General features: G+C 45.1%; 1 protein-coding gene across 3 annotated transcripts in view; it reads right to left on the bottom strand.

The window, feature by feature from the left end:
* The window catches only part of LOC137571009 (potassium channel subfamily K member 2), a 214511-nt gene that overhangs the window by 92902 nt on the left and 97841 nt on the right, over nt 1-23768 (bottom strand). For 2 of the 3 annotated variants that reach the window (XM_068279704.1, XM_068279702.1), the window contains exons 2-3: nt 20212-20525; nt 101-218 (exon numbers count right to left, since the gene is read on the bottom strand). In XM_068279704.1, coding sequence (XP_068135805.1) covers nt 101-218; nt 20212-20412 — 319 coding nt within the window. In that variant the 5' untranslated portion in view covers nt 20413-20525. Of the gene's footprint in view, nt 1-100; nt 219-16134; nt 16222-20211; nt 20526-23768 lie in introns of those variants that run through there. The other variant, XM_068279703.1, reaches the window with a different exon arrangement.

Here is a 23768-nt window from a genome sequence, read left to right as displayed (position 1 = left end):
TTCAAATTCGAGTGTTATACCTCCTTGGATGAGGAATTTGACTACCGTACAAAGAACAAAAATATAAGCACAATCACAATCGCATAACTGCCGGTCCTACCTATAGTAGTTATAACAGTCCCAGCAAAGAAGAAGGAGCTGCCCAGGTCCCAGTGGCTGTTCTGGCTGGAGCCGTTGCCGAGAGGTATGATTCCGGCATTGATGGCAGCCATTACATGCTGTAAATGCCCAAAAAAAAACAATATTAGTAAACAATCGTGCTAAAAAAGATTATATTCAGCATTAAAGCAGTTGCTTTATCTTTTCTGCAATCTCTATTCAGCAGTGTCTCTGCCTACTGAACATAGAGACTCAACGGGCCTTATTCACAAAGCTCTTCTGTTAAATTATCTAACTTTATTGATTAACTCACTATTTATCTCTCCTTAAAGAGACACTGAAGCGAAAAAAAAATGATGATATTATGATTTGTATGTGTAGTAAAGATTAAGATCAGAGACATCAGTCTAATTGTTTCCAGTACAGGAAGAGTTAAGAAACTCCAGTTTTTATCTCTATGCAAAAAAGCCATTAAGCTCTACGACTTTCAAAGTCGTGGAGAGGGCTGTTATCTGACTTTTATTATCTCAACTGTAATTGAACTGTTTACTTTTTCTCTGCTAGAGGAGAGGTCATTACTTCACAGACTGCTCTGAAAGAATCATTTTGAATGCTGAGTGTTGTGTAATCTGCACATATTATAGGATAATGCAATTTTAGAAAAAACACTATATATACCTGAAAATAAAAATATGAGAATATTTTCTTTGCTGCTAATCTTCTAGTAATTATTCATAGTACACAACCAATTCATTATATCATATTTTTTTTCCCGCTTCAGTGTCTCTTTAAATGACTTAACTTGTGATTTATCTCTCCTTATCTAAATTAACTCATGGTTTAGCTCTCCTTATTTGACATACCGTAACTCATGGTTTGGGTCTCCTTATTTGACATAAATCGTGGTTTAGCTCTCCTTATTTGACATAATTCATTGTTTAGCTCTCCTTATCTAGGTATCTCATAAAGTAGGGATGGGACGAATCCACAATTTCTTCGAATCCGAATCCGGATCCGAATCTAAAAAGGTTCTTGAATATCTCGAACCTTTCGAATCCCGAATCTAACGAATCCTGCACATAAGAATTGTGCGATCCATGGTATAGTTGCCCGCAGTATAGGTACCCAGGCATAGGTAGCGAGGTAAAGGTGCCTTCAGTATAGCTAGCTAGGTATGGGTGCCTTCAATATAGGTAGCTTTCAGTACAAGTAGCAAGGTATATGGGCCTTCAGTATAGGTAGCAGGGTATATGGGCCTTCAGTATAGGTAGCAGGGTATATGGGCCTTCAGTATAGGTAGCAGGGTATATGGGCCTTCAGTATAGGTAGCAGGGTATATGGGCCTTCAGTATAGGTAGCAGGTTATATGGGCCTTCAGTAAAGGTAGCAGGGTATATGGGCCTTCAGTAAAGGTAGCAGGGTATATGGGCCTTCAGTATTGGTAGTTAACTAGGTATAGGGGCCTTCAGTATAGGTAGGTAGGTAAAGGGACCTTCAGTATAGGTATATAGGGTATAGGGCCTTAAGTATAGGTAGGTATGTAGGTAGGTATAGGGGCCTTTAGGTAGGTAGGTAAAGGGACCTTCAGTATAGGTAGCAGGGTATAGGGCCTTAAGTATAGGTAGGTATGTAGGTAGGTATAGGGGCCTTTAGGTAGGTAGGTATAGGGGCCTTTAGGTAGGTAGGTAAAGGGACCTTCAGTATATGTAGGTAGGTAGGTATAGGGGCCTTTAGGTAGGTGGGTAGATAGGTGTAGGGGCCTGTAGGTAGGTAGGTATAGGGGCCTTTAGGTAGGTAGGTATAGGGGCCTTTAGGTAGGTGGGTAGGTAGGTGTAGGGGCCTGTAGGTAGGTAGGTGTAGGGGCCTTTAGGTAGGTAGGTAGGTATAGGGGCCTTTAGGTAGGTAGGTGTAGGGGCCTTTAGGTAGGTGGGTAGGTAGGTGTAGGGGCCTGTAGGTAGGTAGGTAGGTAGGTAGGTAGGTATAGGGGCCTTTAGGTAGGTAGGTATAGGGGCCTTTACGTAGGTAGGTAGGTAGGGGGGCCTGTAGGTAGGTAGATGGGTGGGTAGGTATAGGGGCCTTTAGGTAGGTAGGTAGGTGGGTAGGTAGGTATAGGGGCCTGTAGGTGGGTAGGTAGGTATAGGGGCATGTAGGTAGGTATACGGGCCTTTAGGTAGGTAGGTATAGGGGCCTTTAGGTAGGTAGGTATAGGGGCCTGTAGGTGGGTAGGTATAGGGGCCTGTAGGTGGGTAGGTATAGGGGCCTGTAGGTGGGTAGGTAGGTATAGGGGCCTGTAGGTAGGTAGATGGGTAGGTAGTTATACGGGACTTTAGGTAGGTAGGTATAGGGGCCTTTAGGTAGGTAGGTAGGTATAGCGGCCTGTAGGTGGGTAGGTAGGTAGGTATAGGGGCCTGTAGGTGGGTAGGTAGGTATAGGGGCCTGTAGGTAGGTATAGGGCCTGTAGGTAGGTATAGGGGCCTGTAGGTAGGTATAGGGGCCTTCCTCATGCCTCCTCCGCTCACCGCCAACCCCCCTCCCCGGCCTTCTCCGCTCCCCCCCCCGTGCCTCCTCCGCTTACCCCCTGTGCCTCCTCTGCTCACCCCTGCATGAGTATCTACTCACCTTTCCGTGGAGCGCAGAGCGGCAGACCTCTTTGATACTTCCCTGTTCCCTCTAGTGGCCGGACCGGCTCTTACTGATGACATCATTGTAAGAGCCGGTCACTAGGGGGAACCAGGAAGTCGGCGAGAGGTCTGCCGCTCTGTGCGCTCCGCTCAGGTGAGTTGATGCTGGCGAACGGAGGAGGCGCGGGGAGGGGGTCAGAGAAGGTCGGGGGAGGACGAGTGCGGGCGGGGGGAGCAGCGTATGCGGCGATGCAGCGTCGGGATTCAGCGGATTCGGAAAGTGAAAAATGGCGTCGGGATTCGAATCCACGAATCTCGAATATTTCCCAATATTCGAGGGATTTGTGGATTCGCCGGATTCGTCGTCCCACCCCTATCATAAAGTGTCTCTCCTTATTTGTTTATCTCATGCATTAGCACTCCTTGGGCCCATATGCAATTCACTTTTTCACCTGAGTTTTCTCCTAGGAGATAATTTTTTCATCTTCGATTTAAAATAACTTTCCAGCACTTTTTAAATAAAATAGTACCAAAAAGGAGGTGAAAAAAATTATATCAAAATTATTTTGAGTATTTTCTTGTTCTCTGGTGGCTTAAAAGGCATTTTATTGACAAGTTTAAAAATATCACCTAGGTGAAAAGTCAGGAGAAAAAGTAAATTGCATATGGGCCCTTAATACACCATAAGTTTTTTCAGCAGATAGATGGTTCGATAGATAATTTCCGACATGTCCGATCTTATTTTCGATCATTTTGATCGATTTCTGTCAGAAGTGAATGGAAATTGATAAGAAAAGGTAAGAAAATCGATCTTAAAATCGTTTGAAAATAAGATTGGACAGTAAATCGACTGAAAAATCTAATCGTGTATTCCCAGAATTACAGTTAAGCTGAAAAATAAGTAACCTTTGTGAATCAACCCCAATGAGAGATACAGAGTAGTGATGATCCTAATCTGCTAATTATGATTACACAAAATTTCGCATAATTTTTTTGCAATTACGGCCATACATAATAAGAATTTGGAAACCTAAGTGATTTTGCGTAATTTGGTGCTGACTTTAGCGGTCAATAATAAATCCCCCAGGTTATTGTCACCAAAATTGCTACATATGTTAACAGGAATAGTGGGAATAAGACAAAAAAAATTCTAAAAGACTTTGGCCTCGATTCATCAAAGTGCTTGCGCTAAAAATTTGCTTGTCGGTAATTTACCGCATTCAAAATTTACTGAGTCCTAAGTAGTATTCAGTAATCTTTTTTACGTTAACGGCAGTTGTTCGTTGAAAGATTGCTAGTGTTCGGTAATGATGCGGTAACAATGCGATAAAGTAAATATCGAGACTAGCGATCTTTTATCAAATAAAAGCCATTTTCAAAGTGCATTGTGGGTAAGAGAGGTGCATTGTGGTCTATGGAGTCTGCCCTAATAAATCACGAGTTGAAATACATTTAAATTTAAATGAAATTTTAATTTACATTAAAAAATGTATTTAAATAAATAAAAAGATTAATTAATAAAATAAATATTATTAAATAAATAAATACAAATATAATAAATATCAACAAAATAATAAAATAAAAATTAAATAAATTACATTTAAAAAAAAATAATAATTAAATTATTCCCTTTTAATTTAAATGTAAGAATTTAAAATGTTATTTTGATAAATTAATGCATCAAACGACTCCATGACTACAAAATGAATGTATCATAAAAGATACCGACAGAAGATAATTCAATACCACCAGGCAAGTGCAGGAAATATTTAGCGAACAGAAACGCCCACTTTCAGGTTCATGAATACAACTTTCGGTAAAGAATACTGAATTCATACCGACTGAATACCGGTATTTGCTGTCGGTAATCTTCAATTCTTCATGAATACAAACATTCATAACATGGATATTTTACCGAATGACCGATAAAGCGTTCGGTAAGCGCTCAGTAATGAATCGAGACCCTTGTAGGTTTTTTTTTCTTTTTTTAAATCTATTTTAAAAATGAAAAATTACAGTTTAAAAACCATTTTTCTTTTGCATTTTCAGAATTGATTATCTCAAAAACTACAAGGTTTTTTTTGAAAAATGTTGCCTTGTTCCTGCTGATCCCCTTAACAGATGTAGCAATTTTGGTGACGAAAGCATGTATGAGGGGCTTTGCTATTAGCCCCTAAATTCAGCACCAAATGACGCGAAAATTACACAAAATGGCGAAATGACGGTTCCTGATTACGCTGACATACAAAATTAATCACATTCCGTTTCACATTACGTTTTTGCAAATTACGATGTAAAATTACGATTTTGGGAAATTCGTGCTCATCGCTACGAACCAGTTGCCTGGAAGGCAATAATGAAATCCGTTAGCCCGTAGCTTAAAATGTAAGTTTGTATTCTTATATTTTAAAGGGGGTTCTCTTGCCTATATAAAAAAAACCTGACACTTACCTGGGGTTTCTGTCGGCCCTCAGCAGCTGTAATGTCCCACGCCGTCCTCCTACGATCTTCCATTCCCCGCTGCCGGCAACAGTCTAATTATTCATCTAACTAGATGAACAGAACTCTGCGCGTCATCGGCAGCTTACTGCACAGGCGCAGTACGAAGTTTTCTTGTACTGCGCAGTAAGCTCCTGATGACGCGTGCAAGAGCGTGCACACGTGGCCGCGCAGCCACAGTTCTATTCGTCTAATTAGACGAATAATTAGACTGGTGACGACGGCGGGGAACGGAAGATCGTAGGAGGACGGCGCAGGACATGACAGCTGCAGGGGGCCGACAGAAACCCCAGGTAAATGTCAGTTTTTGTTTTTTTTATATAGGCAAGAGAACCCCTTTAAAGACACGCCAAAGTCTCCTAAAATCCCACTTTTTATTCAATATTTAACTTCAGCACTTTCAGCTCTGCTAAAACGTTGCATCCCTGCGGCAGAAAGCTGTTTGCAAACACCCCAAATCCCCGTGGGAAAATGAGGGGAGCGCTTCATCATAGAGGCAGAGCTTAGGGCTGTAGCTCTGCCTCTATGCGTGTCAATCCCCGCTGATTGCCGCCTCTCCCCGCCCCTCTCAGTCTTCCTTTACTGAGAGGGGGGCGGGGGAGAGGTGGAGATCCGCGGGATTGACGTGAATGGAGGCAGAGCTGCAGCTCAAAGCTCCGCCTCCCCGGGCAACAAAATCCACGACCAAGAAAGTCGTGGATTTTTGCCTGGCATTTGGGGGGTTTGCAAACAGTGTTCTGCTGCGGGGATGCAGAGTTTTAGCAGAGATGAAAGTGCTGAAGTTAAATATTGAATAAAAAGTAGAATTTTAAGAGGTTTCAGTGTCTCTTTAAAATGCAGGTATCCCTAAAATGGCACTGGCCTGTGAGCACTCATCAAACTTTTTTTTACAGCTTGTTCCACTAAAAGATGTAACCAGTCACCAGAATATCCCCCAGATAAAAACTAGAATCTGTATGGAAAACACCAGGGATGCTACAGAGCAGCGCCCCCAGTAAGAGGCGCCCATGTCACATGCCATACCTGCACCCCTGTAGATACACCTCTGAGTACATTGATGTGAGTACATCTCCCGCTGAGGAGATGTAGTCCTCAGCGGGGGGTTAGGTAGAGCATAGAGCGCAATGTATTACCTATGTGGGGCCACTCCTGTAGCACCCCTCCCCCCCCCCCCCCCGCCATCCATGTGGAGTGCACCATCAACGTCCAAAAGAGCAGCAGTTCAAATATTCCACCTTTGGAAGTTGCTTCCGCCCACAATGCCTCGATGCATTCCGGGAGCTGTAGTACATTCAGAGGCGTATCTAAGGAAAATAGCGCCTATGGCAAACATTAAAATTCACCCCCGTGACGGGGATGGTGGGGGGAGGCACCCCTCCAAATATTTAACGTGTAGTCTCGATTAAATTGTTTGTGTGTTAGTTGAAGTGAAGCATGGCCTATAACAATGGAATATGGCAACAGGTCAGCCTATGCATATCCCCCAAATAACAGTTGGGCAGCTTATTCCACTAAAAGATGTAACCAGTCAGCAGAATATCCCCCCAGATAAAAACTAGAATCTGTATGGAAAACACCAGGGATGCTACAGAGCAGCACCCCCAGTAAGAGGCGCCCATGTCACATGCCATACCTGCACCCCTGTAGATACGCCTCTGAGTACACTGATGTGAGTACATCTCCCGCTGGGGAGATATACAAAACTACAGCTCCCGGCATGCATTGCAGTATGCAAGGAGGTAAGGAGGAGGCTTATTGATCTCTTTCAGCCCCTTATACACTCTCTGGGTGTTTCGAGTCCTACCCCATAGAGCCACATTAATCCATGCCATGCACTGATGGGATCAACCACTCCGAAACAGTATGTATGCATGTTGATTATTGTGGCTATGTACAATTAACAAGCTTAGCTGACACATGGTTGCATTCCAGTGGTTCTGGAGGTGTGGTTAGCTTACAGGGATAACAAAGAATGATTTGCATATCCAGCAGTGATGCATTGTGGGAGAACTCAGAGCTCATTCCAACCTGGATAATCGCAAATACGTTCTGTTTTAAAGGACAACTGAAGAGAGAAGTATATGGAGGCTGCCATGTTTATTTCCTTTTAAGCAATACTTGTTGCCTGGCAGTCCTGCTGATCCTCTGCCTCTAATACTATTAGCCATAGCCCCTGAACAAGCATGCAGCAGATCAGGTGTTTCAGACTTTAAAGTCAGATCTGACAAGACTAGCTGCATGCTTGTTGCTGGTGTTATTCATATACTACTGCAGAGAAATAGACCAGCAGGGCTGCCAGGCAACTGGTATTGATTAAAAGGAAATAAATATGGCAGCCTCCGTATTCCTCTTATTCCAGTTCTCCTTTAAGAAGGCAAACTTCTGTTATGCATCACATTTTAGTAAGGAGGATTTTTGGTCTCTCTTAGCCCTTTAGACAGCTTTCACATCAGGACGTTAAAGTCGCACGTTACAGCAGCCCATAACGCAGAACAACTCACAGCAATGAAAAATCAATGGGCTGTTCACAGTGCCCACGTTGCGTTGGAGTATAATGCAGGACGTTAAATGAAAGTGCAGCATGCTGTGCGTTATACTTGTATTTAGCTGCGTTAGAATGTTTGCACATGCTCAGTAATGTTTGTTTTTTTTAAAAAAATTGATGCATGCGCCATTTTCGCTCTATCAGCATGGAACGAAAATGGCGCACCAAGAGATGCATAACGCAGCTCTATATAACGTCCAACTTCAACACCACCAAGCGTTGCGTTAGGGGCACGTTGTGCCACCTTAACGTTGCATAAAAAGCAACGTCCGGATGTGAAAGCAGCCACACACTCCTGGGAGTTCTGGTTCACCATGAGCTTGCTGGGCAATTTGTAACTCCTTTTTTGAGATGTGGTCTTCCTATGCTCACCTTCTGACCTCCAATCATAGAAAGTGCTGTGCTAACACATTGCCAGTTATTGGTTAAATGATGTGATTATGAATGATAGCGCTGGATTCTTGACTCCTCACTCCCTGTCCTGCCGTTCATCTATGGGTCAGCAATCTATGCAATCGCTCTTTGACCACAGGTCAGTAGTTATTGGTCTCCTGAGATAAGATTGCGGACAGTAATATTTGCTGAGAGTATTGATGTGTATGCTCAGCAAATATGACCAAAGTCTATCTGTCTCGGCCCCAAGAGAAATTCATATTCTACGATAACCAAGACCAACACGATACACAAAAACAGGTTATTCTGGACTGAAGCTAATTTACAATTATATTTGTAATAGAGCCACAAGGATGAGATCCTCTAAAAAATGTCCTGATGTTAAAGAACTCTACTTATGCCATTAAGGCTGTACAAACTACTTACCTCATTTGTATCAACTTTCTATTGGCCGAAGTCACCAAGCTGCAGTAAAATAGGTGGTGCCTAACCCTAAGACCCCCCCTGGTAGTGCCTAACCCTAAGACCCCCCCCTGGTGGTGCCTGACACTAACACCCCCCCCCCCCCCCCAGTGGTGCCTAACTTTAAAACTTCCCCTGTTGGTGCCTAACCCTAAGATCTCCGCTAGTGGTTCCTAACCCTAAAACCCCCCTGGTGGTGCCTAATCCTAAGACCTCCGCTAGTGGTGCCTAACCCTAAAACCCCCCTGGTGGTGCCTAATCCTAAGACCTCCGCTAGTGGTGCCTAACCCTAAAACCCCCCTGGTGGTGCCTAATCCTAAAACCTCCCCTTGTGTTGCCTAACCCTAAGACCTCCCCTGGTGGTGCCTAAACCTAAGACCTCCACTAGTGGTGCCAAACCCTAAAGTCCCCTGGTGGTGCCTAACCCTAAGACACCCCCACCTCCCCTGTTGGTGCCTAACTCTAAGACCCCATCGGGGGTGTTTAATACTAAGACACCCCCCTTGGTTGCACCTAACCCTACTCACCTAACCCCCCCCCCCACTCCCCTCCCCGCTCACAAACACCCTTCTTGATGCCAAACCTAACCGTTCCCTTGTGCACAAAATCCTTACAAACGTAAAATTTGTTGGAGTTCTGGTTCACCACCATGAGCTTGCTGGGTAGTCTGTAACCCTAAACATGCAAACACTCCCATGTAGGACTCAACCCTCAACGGATATTATTTGCAACGTCTCTTTATTTCATAAATGCTGTAATAATACAGCATAAAAAAACAGCAACTACTCTGTAACCCTACATACGGTACAAATGATGAAATCTTTGATAACGTATAATTTGTACAGACAAGCAAAATAATATTACAAAAACTATAATGTTGCAAGTTTTAAAACGTTAACATATTTCAAAAACTTTAATGTTCTAATGTTGAAAACGATATTTATTGGGCGTCCACATTTCTGCTTTGGGCACCGTATCAAAGTTATTTGCATTAGCACCCATGGGCGCAAATCGTTTATTAGCCACAGCCAACAACATTTCCTGCTACCCTGCCAGGATCTTTCCATCAGGGACAGAGACAGCACCAAATAAAACTTTTTTATCTTCTTACACAGCTGAAAAGAGTTAGGCAAATGAGCATTAAAGTGGCAAAAAATTGCTGCTTAATCGGTTATTCCAAACGATTTTCTACTGAAGATGCTTCTCTATATAAAATAAGAGCCAAATTGAAATCTGTCTATTAATAGTGATTTGCAGCTGAATTGCATGGGGACTATCAGTTCATATAGAGAGAATACTTTTCACAAGAAAATAGCTGAGAGTAGACAATTTGTAGCAGAGATTTATTGGCATGTTATCGCTTTACGTGACATGCTTTTTATTCCTCTAAAAAACAGAAGGTAAGCGCTACACAACTGAGTCAATGTGAGATAAAATTTGCAAAAAAAACCTCCCCTTCTCACTAGATGCCGACCTCCTTGCTCTTGTCACCTCAAAGAAAATGCCTCACATAGTGTAAAACCAGCGTTGTTTATTTGTATATAAAAAAGATTGCACTTACAAATTTTCTTCTTTAAAAAAGGCACAGAGTTATTTCTAATACGGGCTCTCCCCCGTTTTGTTGGGCCCCGGCTGGCACTTGTAGTCCCTCTGCTGTGTCCGATACGGCGTGCACTACCGTTATCCCCACCGCTCAGGATGCCGCTCTGCCCTTGTGGTAGCTGTTACTTCCGCGTCAGTAACCCCGCCTTACATGTTTCTGCGTCTCCGCAGGAATTGTACAGAGGTTGATGATTATGAGGCTCAATCATTGGTGTTAAAACAAAGGTTTGAAGAGAAGGGGTATGGGGCTTGGGAATTGGAGAGGGAAATCGGGGAGGTAAAGTAAAATAAATAGGACAGAATTGATTAATGGACACAAAAATGGGGATAGTTCTAATAAATATGAGTGTTCATTTATCACCAGTTTTAGTGACCAATATAAATGCCTACAAGGCATAATTTGGAAGCACTGGGGGGTATTGAAAACGGATCCTATTTTGATGGGTATTGTTCCGGAAAAACCTAAATTTATATATAGAAAGGCTAGGAATTTGAGAAATATGATAGCACCAAGTTGCGTGGATCCACCTAGGACTAATCTGATTCCTAAAGAATGGCAAAGACCAGGGTTTGTCCCGTGCAGGGCCTGTAAGGCATGCAGGGAAGGTAGCCCTAAAAAGGTGGATAATTTTGTTTCCTTTGCCAATGGTAAATCTTTTAAGATCAAACAATTTATAACGTGTAATGACCGTTACGTGGTGTACCTGGCCTGGTGCCCCTGCGGGTGGCAGTATGTGGGTCGTACCACACGCACCCTCAGGGAGCGGATGGGGGAACACACACGTAACATTAAGAAGTTTATCTGCTCACTTTGGAGAAATGCATTCGTGTGATGTAAGTCTGTTATCTTTATGTGGTATATATAAATTGGTGCCAAATTGTAGGGGATGTGATAGGTTGAGATCTATTTCTCAGGAGGAAACCAAATGGATTTATGATCTGGGTACCTTAACTCCAGGGGGGTTGAATATTGATGTAGATATCAAGTGTTTCTTGGGGGAATAGATTGAAATCTTACTGATCTGGATTCGAAATTACTGTATGTTTCTTATCCCCAGTTTTATTTTATATTATTTTATTTTTATTTTTATAACTTTTTAGTGTAAGCGGAGTTTTCTCTGTTCTGTTGGGCAAGGCAATATAGTTAGCTGGGGCTAATAAAGTTCAGGATCGTGTGGACAGATGTTTTTTTCCCTTTAAAATTAATCCCCTCACCTGTAACGCCCTGTATAGGACACATTGCGTGGAGAGCATGGGGATTGGATGGAGCTCCTACCTACAGTACATAAAGTAGTATGGCGGAGCGTACGGATGGACGGCAGCGGTGCTGCTCCCATTGGTGGCATATAGAGCGGTGGGATGGAGCGCACTGATGGAACGCAGCGGCTGACATGTGATCAGCCGGCGTTCTACGTAGGAGTAGGAGGGGCGGTAATCAGAAGCTCTATGGCTTTCGTCACGGGGGGAGGAGGGGAGCACTTGGGAACAGCTTGGTGCTGGTAAGAGGGAGGTGGGTGTTTTTCCGCATAAAAGGCTGTTCTTCTGCGCAGTCCCCCTAGCCTCTGATGAGTCACTATGACGAAACATGTAAGGCGGGGTTACTGACGCGGAAGTAACAGCTACCACGAGGGCAGAGCGGCATCCTGAGCGGTGGGGATAACGGTAGTGCACGCCGTATCGGACACAGCAGAGGGACTACAAGTGCCAGCCGGGGCCCAACAAAACGGGGGAGAGCCCGTATTAGAAATAACTCTGTGCCTTTTTTAAAGAAGAAAATTTGTAAGTGCAATCTTTTTTATATACAAATAAACAACGCTGGTTTTACACTATGTGAGGCATTTGCTTTGAGGTGACAAGAGCAAGGAGGTCGGCATCTAGTGAGAAGGACAGTTAAAGGAGACACAGCTCCGGTGGTGACACACAGCAGTTCGGTGTGGTGGGGGACGGCCCGAAGTGTCCCAAAGCGCTGATAGACCTAGTTAAGGTCTTATTGTCTGGTGAGTGTCAGCACACCGGGTGTTGGTGAAGGATAGAGGAAGATAAGAAGTTATTGCCTTATGCTGTCATTGGATGTGGACTTTTGCAATTGATGCTTTTTTTGCAAATTTTATCTCACATGGACTCAGTTGTGTAGCGCTTACCTTCTGTTTTTTAGAGTATCATAAGGTGTGACCAGAAGGGGCAGCTTCAACTTATTATTGGACTGTTTGTGTATGGTGTAGCGCAGGGCTCCTTATACAGAGCATGCTTTTTATTCCTGTCCTAAATTTCTTGTTCCACCATGACCACCAGAGCTCATAATAAAGCCCTAGCTAAGACTACCCTTTGTTTGGTGCATATGACCAGGGCCGCCTTCAGGGTGGTGGAGAAGGTACTCCTAATGGGGCCCAAACAAAGTCAGGGGCCTGTCAGTTGCAGTGCTACACGAGCCCCTTTGGCAATCATCAGAGCCGGAGATGAGTAGCTAAATGTCCTGCACTTCCTCATAATGGATTCTCTCCTGCACACTCTGCTATCTGCCACCTCTCCTCCACTCTGACACTAAGGGGTGGGGGCATAGAAGAGGCCCGGGAGATTCAAGGACGTAGAAGACTGCTAAAGGCGCGTACACACACCATACTGCAGCTAACGACGGGTCCTGTAAGCGTATCGTTCAGAAACAGCCTTATCAGTCTGCTGACAGCGCGTACACACTACACACGTGCTACTGTCGGCAGAACACCCGCCCAGCGGGAGGGTCTGACGGACCCGTCGTTAGCTGCAGTATGTACGTGCCTTAAGGAAAGGTAACTATACGGGAGAGACGGAGATAGGACACTGTGGCGGGACACAGCCGGCAGCTGAAGGGAAGGGGGAGAAGAGAGTCTATTTGTATAGCTATAGGGCAGGGGTGCCCACACTTTTTCGGCTTGCGAGCTACTTTTAAAATTTGCTGAGTCCAGGATCTACCAGCATTTCAAATGTAGCAGAATCCCCCCCCCCCCCCCCATTGTCCTGAACAGCCCCCAGGTACAGTGCCTCCAGTATAGGTAACCAGGCATAGGTGCCGCCAGGATAACTAGCTAAGTATAGGTGCCCCCTGTATAGGTAGCCAGGCATAGGTGCCTCCAATATAGGTAGCCAAGTATAGGTGCCTCCAGTATAGGTAGCTAGGTATAGGTGCCACCAGTATAGGTAGCTAGGTATAGGTGCCTTTGGTATAGATAGCTAGGTATAGCTAGGTATAGGTGCTTTCAGTATAGGTAGCTAGGTATAGATGCCTTCAGTATAGGTAGCAAGGTATAGGTGCCTTCACTAGGTATAAGTGCCTTCAGTATAGGTAGCAAGATATAGGTGCCTTCACTAGGTATAGGTGCCTTCAGTATAGGTAGCTAGCTATAGGTGCCTTTGCTAAGTATAGGTCCTTCCCATATAGGTAGCTAGGGATAGGTGCCCCAGTGCCATTAATATAATCACTTACCTCCCTCCAGCTCCAGTGGCGGTGTCTGGTGCTCGTCCCGGTCTCCCCTTTTTAAGCTGCAGGGCAGATGAGCATGTTGGCAGCTGAGGGAGAACTCTGGTGGGCAGCGTGAGTGAGTGCATGCGTGTATGTGTTGTGCCCGGTGCTGCCTCCAGCCATGATGTCTCATGGCAGAACCGACCCAGGCCTCTCTTCAGCCATGCTGCCTCTCTCCTCCCCGCCTTCCAACTGGCCAGCGGCAGCAGAATTTGATGGGACGCAGCGCGTTCTACAGCTGCCGGCCGCAAAATTTAATGGGACCAGGTCTACCAAATAGATGGTTGCAATCTTCCAGTAGATTGTGATTGACCTATTGGGCACCCCTGCTATAGGGGGTCCTGATCTGTTTTACTGTGTGTACACTGTATGTATGACAGTACAATTTCAAAAGTTAATCTAAAATTCCAGGTTGGCTAGCTCCTACCTGGGTGCTCTAGTTCCTTGCTGCCAGCATAGCAGGAAATCTTTACATCATCGCATGGCAATGCTAAAAATAGCCTTCGGAAATTACCACGGTAATACGCAGTAATCTCCCTTCTGGTTGCAAGCCAAGCAGAAAGGGAAGCTCTCTAGCGCACACTTCCTGTGGCCTAAATAAGAATTGCACGGAAGTTTATTGAAAAAAAAATCCGCTGCCGTGCATGTGCGCCGCAACGCAAACGCCGAACTGTTTAATAAAGCTGCATCCCCATAGACTTACATGACTTCTGGTCACCGCCCAACATGATCGCTTACACGCTGTTGCCCGCGCTTCAAATTGGAGACTTTCAGCGCACTGAATCGCACCGTGCCATGTATGAAATGCACCATAGACTTACATTGGTTGAGCGTTACCCTGCGGCAAAACAGTGTAAAAGGGGCCTCAGTAGCCTCCAGTAATTCACATGGCAGGGGAAGGTGGGCAGGTGCGGGCTTGTGGAGGAGTGGCATCTGCACAATTGGTATGCTAAGGAGAACAGTGGGAACAAGGGAAAAACAAAACTTTCAAAAAGACCTTGTAGTATTTGAGAAAATCAATTTTAAATTTTTACGATAGGAAAAAATGTTTTTCAAATGCGGTTAATAGATAAATAAATTTACCACACATCGGCAGTGAAAATGCTCAAAATTCCCCAGAAACAGCAGTGGATTTCCTGCAGGGTTGCCTGTGTGTCAGTATGCAGCAGTTACTGCACACCTCATAAGGCTGGGGGAAGCCCCAGGTAAGTATAAATAACCCCATTATAAGCGTCTCAAGCACACTCTAAAGTAAACCAGAGATCTTGTAACTAAACATTAGATACTTCCCTGGGGCTTCCTCCCGCCCCATAAACACGTCCCGTCCTCCCGTGGTCTGCCGTTCAGCCACACTCAGCACTGATAACTGGCTCAATCATGTCAGTCCGGGTCTACTGCGCATGTGAGGGAGGTCCGGGCATGTGCAGGAGACCCAGATTTGATCCGACTGAAGCAATTACCAGGGCTGATCACGGCAGACCGCAGGAGGACGGCGTGGGACTCAGGGATGAATGGCAGTTGGCGAGAGGATGGCGTGGGACTCAGACGTGTTTATGGGGCGGGAGGAAGCCCTGGGTAAGCATGAAATCTTTAGTTTACAAGATCTCTGGTCTACTTTAAACTCTTTTTTATCGTTTTATACTCCATTGCGCATCCCCTATTCCCGTATCCAGTGTGCATGAAAAAAGGACGCCGTGAAAAAAGGGCCCGAGTTGATAACAAAATGGCGCCAGTTATCAACGATATCTGATAACGATAAACATCTGTGCTAAGCTTTGTTAGCGAATAAATACCGTTGTAAAAACAGACGAGATATAAGAACGAAAATATATTAACGTTAAAAATCGTTACGTAATTCAAGAATACAGCTTAACCCAACCCTACCCTCACACAGAACCCTCCCCTGGTGGTGCCTAAAACTAACCACTCCCCTGACGGTGCCTAACCCTAACCACTCCTCTGGTGGTGCCTAACCCTAACCACTCCCCTGGTGGTGCCTAACCCTAACCACTCCCCTGGTGGTGCCTAACCCTAACCACCCCCCGGTGTTGCCGAAAACTAACCGGTGCCCGGGTGGTGCCTAACCCTAACTCGCCCTGGTGGTGCCTAACCCTAACCACTCCCTCTGCAGAAACAACCTTTTACACATAGTAACGCTAATATTTTTGATAACGTAAAATGTGTACATATAAACAAAATAATATGACAAAAACCATAACGTTGCAAGCTTCTAAAACGATAGCATACTTAAAAAAATAATGTTCTAATGGTGTTAACCATATTTATCACGGCGCCCTTTTTTCTGCTTTTTTCGCCGTATTAACAATAATTGCATTAAAGTCTATGGCGGAGCCCTTTTTTCCTGCTACCCGTATCCATATTCGCAGAACTGTTTTGGTGAAAATTTGCAGATCCACCTGAAGTTCGAGGAAATTCTCGCGAGCCTGCCAGTGGAGTTCCCGCTCATCCCTAAACTCTGCATAGAATGGATTTTATCCTCTCTACCATTCCTCAGAGTCATCGCTGTATGATCAAGAGGACGACATTAATATATTCTGCTCAGAGGCGAGGCCTAGACTGACAGCCAGCACTAAACAGAATTAATCCCATTACAGTTTCCTATGATATTGCCTTCACTGCTATAACTAGCGGAGACAAAGCATCAGACATCCCCTTTCCCTGCTGGTTGCTAGGCAACGCAAGCTGTGCCCCCTAAACCTGGCACAATGTCTGCTCAAGGCATGACAGCTGGGGAGTGTAACAAATTGTAATGATCTTCCGTATAAAGAACAGCAGATATCACAGATCCAGAAAACTGTGATAAACTTCCAGTTCTCTGGCTCTACTCCATCTGCCAGACACGTGACGTGACATTCCACCGACATGCCTTCTAAAAGGGGCTTCACTGTAAGTCCTGGTAAACTCGTTCACAAAAGCTTCATCTCGACTGTTGGACAGACGCCGCTGAGAGGACCCGTCAGAAAAGAAAAGGGTGCGCAAAGCGCATATGTGACAAGAAGACATGCAGGGAAGGGATGTCTTTGTATCAAAGGGCAGGATGGATATGGAGGCTGCCATATTTATTTCCTTTTAACCTCCCTGGCGGTAAGCCGTGCTGAGCATGGGCTAAGCCACCGCAGAGAATTGCTCAGGCCCTGTTGGGCCGATTTGGACATTTTTTGTTGTTGCACACAGCTAGCACTTTGCTAGCTGCGTGCATAGCTCGATCGCCGCTGCTCGCCGCCGATTTGCCGCTACCCGCCGCATTAGAGGGCCCCCCCCAGACCAATCAGTGCCAGGCAGCGCTGTGGAGTGGATCGGGACTCCCTCTGACGTCACGACGTCGATGATGTCGGTGATGTCATCCCGATCATTGCCATGGCGACGGGGGAAGCCAAACAGGAAATCCCATTCTGAACGGGATTTCCTGTTTGCGCTGATCGCCAGAGGCGATTGGAGGGCGTGGGAGGATGCCGCTGCACAGCGGTGTCTTAATAGACCGCCAGGGAGGTTAAACAATACCAGTTGCCTGGCAATCCTGCTGATCTCTTTGGCTTCGGTAGTGTTTGAATCACACAACTGAAACAAGCATGCTACTAATCTAGTCAGACTTCAGTCAGAAAAACCTGATCTGCTGCATGCTTATTCAGAGTCTATGGCTAAAAGTATTAAAGACAGAGAATCAGCAGTAGGGATGGTCAGAAATTTCTGGCAGAAAGGAAATTTACGATTCTCCAATTGGAAACCAGCTTCCACGGAAATCCGATTTACCGCAACTCTGTCATTTTAGGCCAAGCAGAGCCCGCAGAAGCATTCAACCAATGAGAGAATGCAGAATTTTTAAAACGGAAATCGGATTGTGGTGGTAATTGTAGGTCAACCAAAAGAATTGGATACTACCAAGTGTTTTTGTATATTCCGATTGGCCTAAAATTTCCTAGGCTTTCTGATTTTCGATGATTGGTCCAATTCTACTGAGTATTTCCCATTTTCCGAATATCCACTGTAAATCGAAAAATGGAAAAACAGAAATACTCAGTAGTATTGGATGCAGTGATTTACTGTGAAAATTGGACAACTTCAGAAATTGCAGGCCAATCAGAAGAGTGGAAAATACTTGGTAGTATCCAAGTCTTTTGACTGGCCTATAATTACAGCGGTTGTAAAAATACTGCATTCTCTGATTCTCTGTAAACTGTAAGCGAGCACCTTCCATAGTATTTCCATCAGAATTCACTAGGCATAGGCCACCCAGCCTTCGCCTGGGTGGCCTATGCCTAGAAACGGACCTGCTTATCACATCACAAGAATTGCCAGAAGGTAAATGGCATACCTCAAACCAATGTACGAATAAAGGCACCAGTGCACTGGTAAAAAAGCTTGGGTTTGGCTATTGAACTTTACAGCGAGAAAAAAAAATCCAAGTCTTTCTCGTTCTACAAAAACCATAAAAAGTACAATTTTGGCTGCAGTTCTACCTTATTTCCTCCTAAAATGTTTCACAATTACCTGCCTTTCCAAGTCCCATTTCCCAGCTCCTCTGTATCTTGTAATAGCGTATCTGCGTTCTGCCCTGCCCCCATTATTCCCTCTGTCGCTGTAATCCCAGCCTCTCTTGTTACAGTGAGAGTCTGAGAGTCATAGAACAGCCGTATCGGAAGATAGACCCACTTGATAGTCTATCTCTAAATTGCATTTTGACAGGCAAGGGGGAAAAAAAGCCTTCCTATCTCATTTATTACTACAATGGTCAAAGAATAGTGTGGATCGCTGTCAGACTTTCCTGCTCAGCCCAAGAGTAATTCATGATTCTCCTTCGAGAACTCTCAGCGATAGCGAAGGTGCGAGAACATGTCTATAGAGCTCATTCCAGGCAGAGCAGTGTCCCCACAGCACTTGTGCAATGACAATAGAGCCTACTAAATAGACCTCAGACGCTCTACAGAACTCCAGCCAGGCTCTGCTAATAGAATAAACTATGTTCCCACAGTAATAGATCTAAGTATACTAACAGATCAGTAAGCAGAGTGCTACCTAAAGTCCAATATCATTTTTTTAAACTAACCCCTCCTTCCTCTTAGCCAACCTAAAGATGCCCCATCCCATATTTATTCAGAGGGTCTTTATCTTTGGAGTTCCCACAGTCACGTAACTACAATTCATGCGGCCCCCCAGCAATACTTTGATGAGTCCCCCAATGTTCTCACCCCTTCCCTTGCCTCTCCTTGATGACCGTCACGGCCTTGGGGTCCATCTCACAAGGGTCATAAGACAAGTGTGGCCATCAGGATCGTCGCACCCATAACAAGTGTAACCACAAAACACCTGATCTGAAGTACAGTCCCCTGTATCGGAGGAAGGGAAGGTTAGTGGTAGGGGGATCCACACAGCTCTGAGCCCCCTGGGATAGCAGGGGCTTCTCCTCTCCAGGGGTTTCTTTCCATCCTGCTGAATAGTACATGGAGCAGAAGCAGCCACTTCAATTTCAATCAGTACGGACTCAATGAACCCCCCCCCCCCCCCCCCAACCGTCCTGGTTCAATGACCTCCTATGTTGCATCCCAATCCCTGTGTCACTTCAGCATTACCCCCTCTATTGCTTCGAAGACCTTTTGAAGCAAAGCCGCCAATGCCATATTTCATCGTCTCTAGCCAGCCAAACAAGAGCCCACGGAAGACTACACATTGAGTTATCCTACAAGATCAAGGTGTTAGTGTACGCATTCTCTTTAACATACATCCAAAGTTCCCAAATGGCCCTATTTAGGAACCAAATCCTGCTGTCCCTCTTTGCTTCTCAGGTGTCCCTCTTTCAAGTATTACCGTATTTTTCGGACTATAAGACGCTCCTGACCATAAGATGCACCTAGGTTTAAAGAACAAAAATCATTGGAAATAAAATATATACTAAACCTGGTGCATCGGTGGTGAAGGGACATCTTGTGGATTATGTCCCCTTTGTACCTCATGCCCCCTTGTACCTCTTGTGTCTCCCTGTGTCCTCCTGTGTTCCCCATGTGTCCACCTCTGCCCTCCTCTATCCTCCTTGTGTCCTCCTCTGCCCTCCTCGTTGTGTCCTCCTCTATGTCCCTTTGTGTCTCCCTTGTCATCCTCTATGCCCCTTTGTGTTCCCCTTTGTCCTCCATTTGTCCTCCTCTGCATGGGCACATTACAGGGAGTCCTCGACATTGCGGCAGGTTGGAACCTCCTGCATTTGGACTATAAAACGCAATTACTTTTTTTCCTCACTTTTAGGGGAGACGAAGTGAGACTTATAGTCCAAAAACTACAGTATATATAAGTTTGTACAAATAAAATTCTGAGTTAGCTATTACATGTAGCTTCTAAATTACAGTAAAATCGCTGTTATCTGGTGATGGTGATCAGCTGATGTGCTGGATAATTGTGCTCTCTGGTTGCTTGGGACTTAATGTACTAAATAGGCCTCACTAATAGAGTACTATACCGCCATAAAAGCCAGAGAAGAAACATACCTGTATAAGTTCATCCAAGTCCGTCGCATTCACACAAGAGTGTTCTGAGACAAAGTTGAGTTTCTGTATCAGAATAGTGGTCCTATGTGACGTCTCGTTGGGCTGCTCCAGGGCTTTGAAGACTGTGGCTCCGATGATCAAGTAGAGTACCACCACAAGAAACACGGTGGAGACCGTTTTCCATTTCATCACACTCATCATGGATATGTCTCTATCCTCCCGGGTGGACAGAACGGGGGGCTTGGCAGAAAAGGAGAGCCTAGGCTTGGAGTTTTGAGTTGCCGATTTGGGGTCCAGTAAATCAGGAGCCGCCACTGTGGGAAAAGGATGAAACAGTTTAATTTGATAATCTGCCCACTTGTTTTATAACATTATAGCTGATGAATTTTAGTTAGTTCACACTAACATTTTCTCCTGAGTTTTCTCCTAGGAGATAATTTTCCATCTTCATGCACGGTCTTGGCCACTTAATCATCTCATTCAGGGGCGCCGCGAGGCACCAAGCAGACCACGCGGCCGCTTGGGGCCTCAAGGTCTTAGGGGACCCGGCGGCTCTGTGACGTCGGCATGACGTCACTGTTTTCCCGCAACCCCGTGGGGCTGGCAGAGCAGGGCTACGGGAAGATGGCCGCCGCCGAAGCCCTGCTTTGGAGACTATTTATGTCTCCAGTACAGGGCTTCGGGTGGCCATCTTCCCGTAGCCCTGCATTCAATCAGCGCGGGAGATTGGAGGAGGGAGGGCGCTTCATGGGAACTGCGCGCCCGAGGAGCCGGCCAGGAGAGGAGACAGGGAGAGAAGACTTCTGCCAGTGCCAGGTGAGTAAATTCTTTTCTTTTTGCAGCCCTAATTGTGTTTATCTGCTGAAAATGTGCCCTAATTGCGTTTGATTTCTGCTGAAAATGTGCCCAAATTGCGTTTGATTTCTGCTGAAATGTGGCCCAAATTGCGTTTGATTTCTGCTGAAAATGTGCCCAAATTGCGTTTGATTTCTGCTGAAAATGTGCCCAAATTGCGTTTGATTTCTGCTGAAATGTGGCCCAAATTGCGTTTGATTTCTGCTGAAATGTGGCCCAAATTGCGTTTGATTTCTGCTGAAAATGTGCCCAAATTGCGTTTGATTTCTGCTGAAATGTGGCCCAAATTCTGTTTGTTTTCTGTTGAAATGTTGCACAAATTGCGTTTTTATTTTCTGGTGTCTGGGGTAACTGTTGCTGCATTTATTATTTAATGGTCATAGTTGGCTATATTTGCTGTGCTACCGTTAAGCTCCGCCCATGCAATGTCATGGCCACGCCCGTATTTCGGCTCTGCGCGCGCCTCAATCACCCCCATTTTTCCCCGCAAACAGCCCCGCCCCAATCCGCCCTCCCGCTCCACCCACATGTCATGGTCACGCCCACTTATGCGGGATAGCCACACCCATTTTTCGACGCGGCGCGCTTTGCGCGCTGCAGGATAAGGCCACTTACTATAGTCCGCTTGGGGCCACAAAAACCTTAGCTGCACCCCTGATCTCATTTGGGTTTCAATACCACTTATACGTGGATGATACACAACTGTACCTCTCGGTTCCAGAATTTAACTCCCTCCTCACACCTGTTCCTGACTGTTTGTCTGCTATATCCTCTTTCATGACCTCTCGCCTCTTAAAACATAATATGAGTAAAACATAACTAATCATTTTCCACCATTTCTGTTCACCTCTATGCCTGATATAACAATAAATGTTATTAACACCACTTTAACTTCAGTTCTCAAAGGTGCTTAGGGGTAATATTTGACTCCTCTCTTTTTTCTATTCCTCACAATTCACTCCATAACCAGCTCCAGTCAGCTACAACTTAAAAACAGATTTCGCATCCAACCTTTTCTCACTCAGGACATAACTAAAATGTTATTCCATGCTCTTATAATATCTTGTCTGGACTACTGTAACATACTACTTTGTGGACTACCAACTAACAGACTGGCACAGCTCCAATCTGTACTGAACTCGACTTCTTGTATCATTCATCTTTCTTCTCGCACTTCCTCTGCTGCTCCTCTCTGCCAAGCTCTTTACAGGCTGCCAATTAACCAGAGGATCCAGTTCAGACTCCTAACCCTAACCTACAAAGCTCTCCACAATCTCTCTCCCCCCCCCCCCCCCCCGGTACATCTCCTCACCAGTTTCCACATACCAACCCAACCGCAATCCCAGATCTCCACATGACCAGGGCCGGTTCAAGTAACAATTGGTCCCTAGGGCAAATTTAGCCTGGGGGCCCCCCAACAGACACCCCCGACCAAAAAGCATCATTAGAGGCCCTTTGTTGCAGCCAAATTTCCCTCCTGGGCTCCTGAGCTGGCTGCTGACCCTCCCCCAATCAACTCCCAACTTAACAGACTCTGCAGAGTCCCTGGGGAACAACAGTTAAGATGGGGGAGGGACACCTTGGGGGCCCCTACAGGCTTTGGGGCCCTGGGGCAATTGCCCATTTTTTCCTTTGGTAGCTCCGACCCTCGAGATGACCGTCTTTTGTCCTCCTCTAAAATAACCTCCTTGCATTCACATACAAGATTCCACACGTGCTTCACCGCTCCTCTGGAATCCCCGTCCACAGCACATCTGTCACTCTCCAACCTTTGACATCTTTAAACATGCCCTCAAAACTCACTTTTTCCATCAAGTATATATACTCTAACTTAGGTAATTTCCCCTGTGACCTCTGGCCAAGTTGTACTTCTACTAGATGACCTAAAACACACTGCCTCTAGATATGAATATTATATATACTATTACTACTCAACTTCGCCTTACCAAGTATTCCGAATATTGGTGTATACCATTGTCTGTATATATGTTGGCACTTTATAAATCAATGATAATAATTATCTCCATTATAGTACTAGGCCAAAGGAGCCCTGTATATCATTCCTTTCTAAGCCTATGTACAAAATGTATCAAAAAGAAAAAAAGGAGAGGCAGTTTCTATACAGATTTTACACCGGTTAAACTGGAAAAAGATTTTTATCCAAGCACAAAGTTATACGTTTCGCATATATGTTTATGCGTTTCGTGGATACTTGCCCACTTCCTCAGGTCAGTTCAAAATGTGTCTTTCAGTTCACTGTTATGAGCGTAAGCGCCTCTATGAGTCTTTTTCAGCACTTTGCAATTGGAAAAGTAAGCGAAAAAGTACTATCAAAATTATTTTGAGTATTTTCTTGCTGGTTGCTTACAAGGTATTTTATAGAGGTGTGAAAATATTACCTAAGAGAAATCTTATTTTAATTGAATGGGGCCTAGGGTGGATGGGCAGAAATGACCATATCCAAACTGGACAGATATGTTGTACCATTCTGCAGAGCTCTAATAAGATGCTATGGGGCTCTAGGCAAGGTATAGGTCAGAGAAGGTGGAAGGTGGGCCCCTTGACAACCACTAGGCCCCAAGCACCTGCCTAGGTTGCCTGAGGGATGATCCTGCTCTGCCATTCTGGATGTCCACTGCAGTGTCTGCTGCCTTCAGAAGCAGATGGGGGCTATTCTGTTGGATAAACAGCAATGCATCTGC

The sequence above is a fragment of the Hyperolius riggenbachi genome, chromosome 4, assembly GCF_040937935.1.
Source record: "Hyperolius riggenbachi isolate aHypRig1 chromosome 4, aHypRig1.pri, whole genome shotgun sequence".
Classification (NCBI taxonomy): domain Eukaryota; kingdom Metazoa; phylum Chordata; class Amphibia; order Anura; family Hyperoliidae; genus Hyperolius; species Hyperolius riggenbachi.
This window is presented reverse-complemented; position numbering and strand designations above follow the sequence as displayed.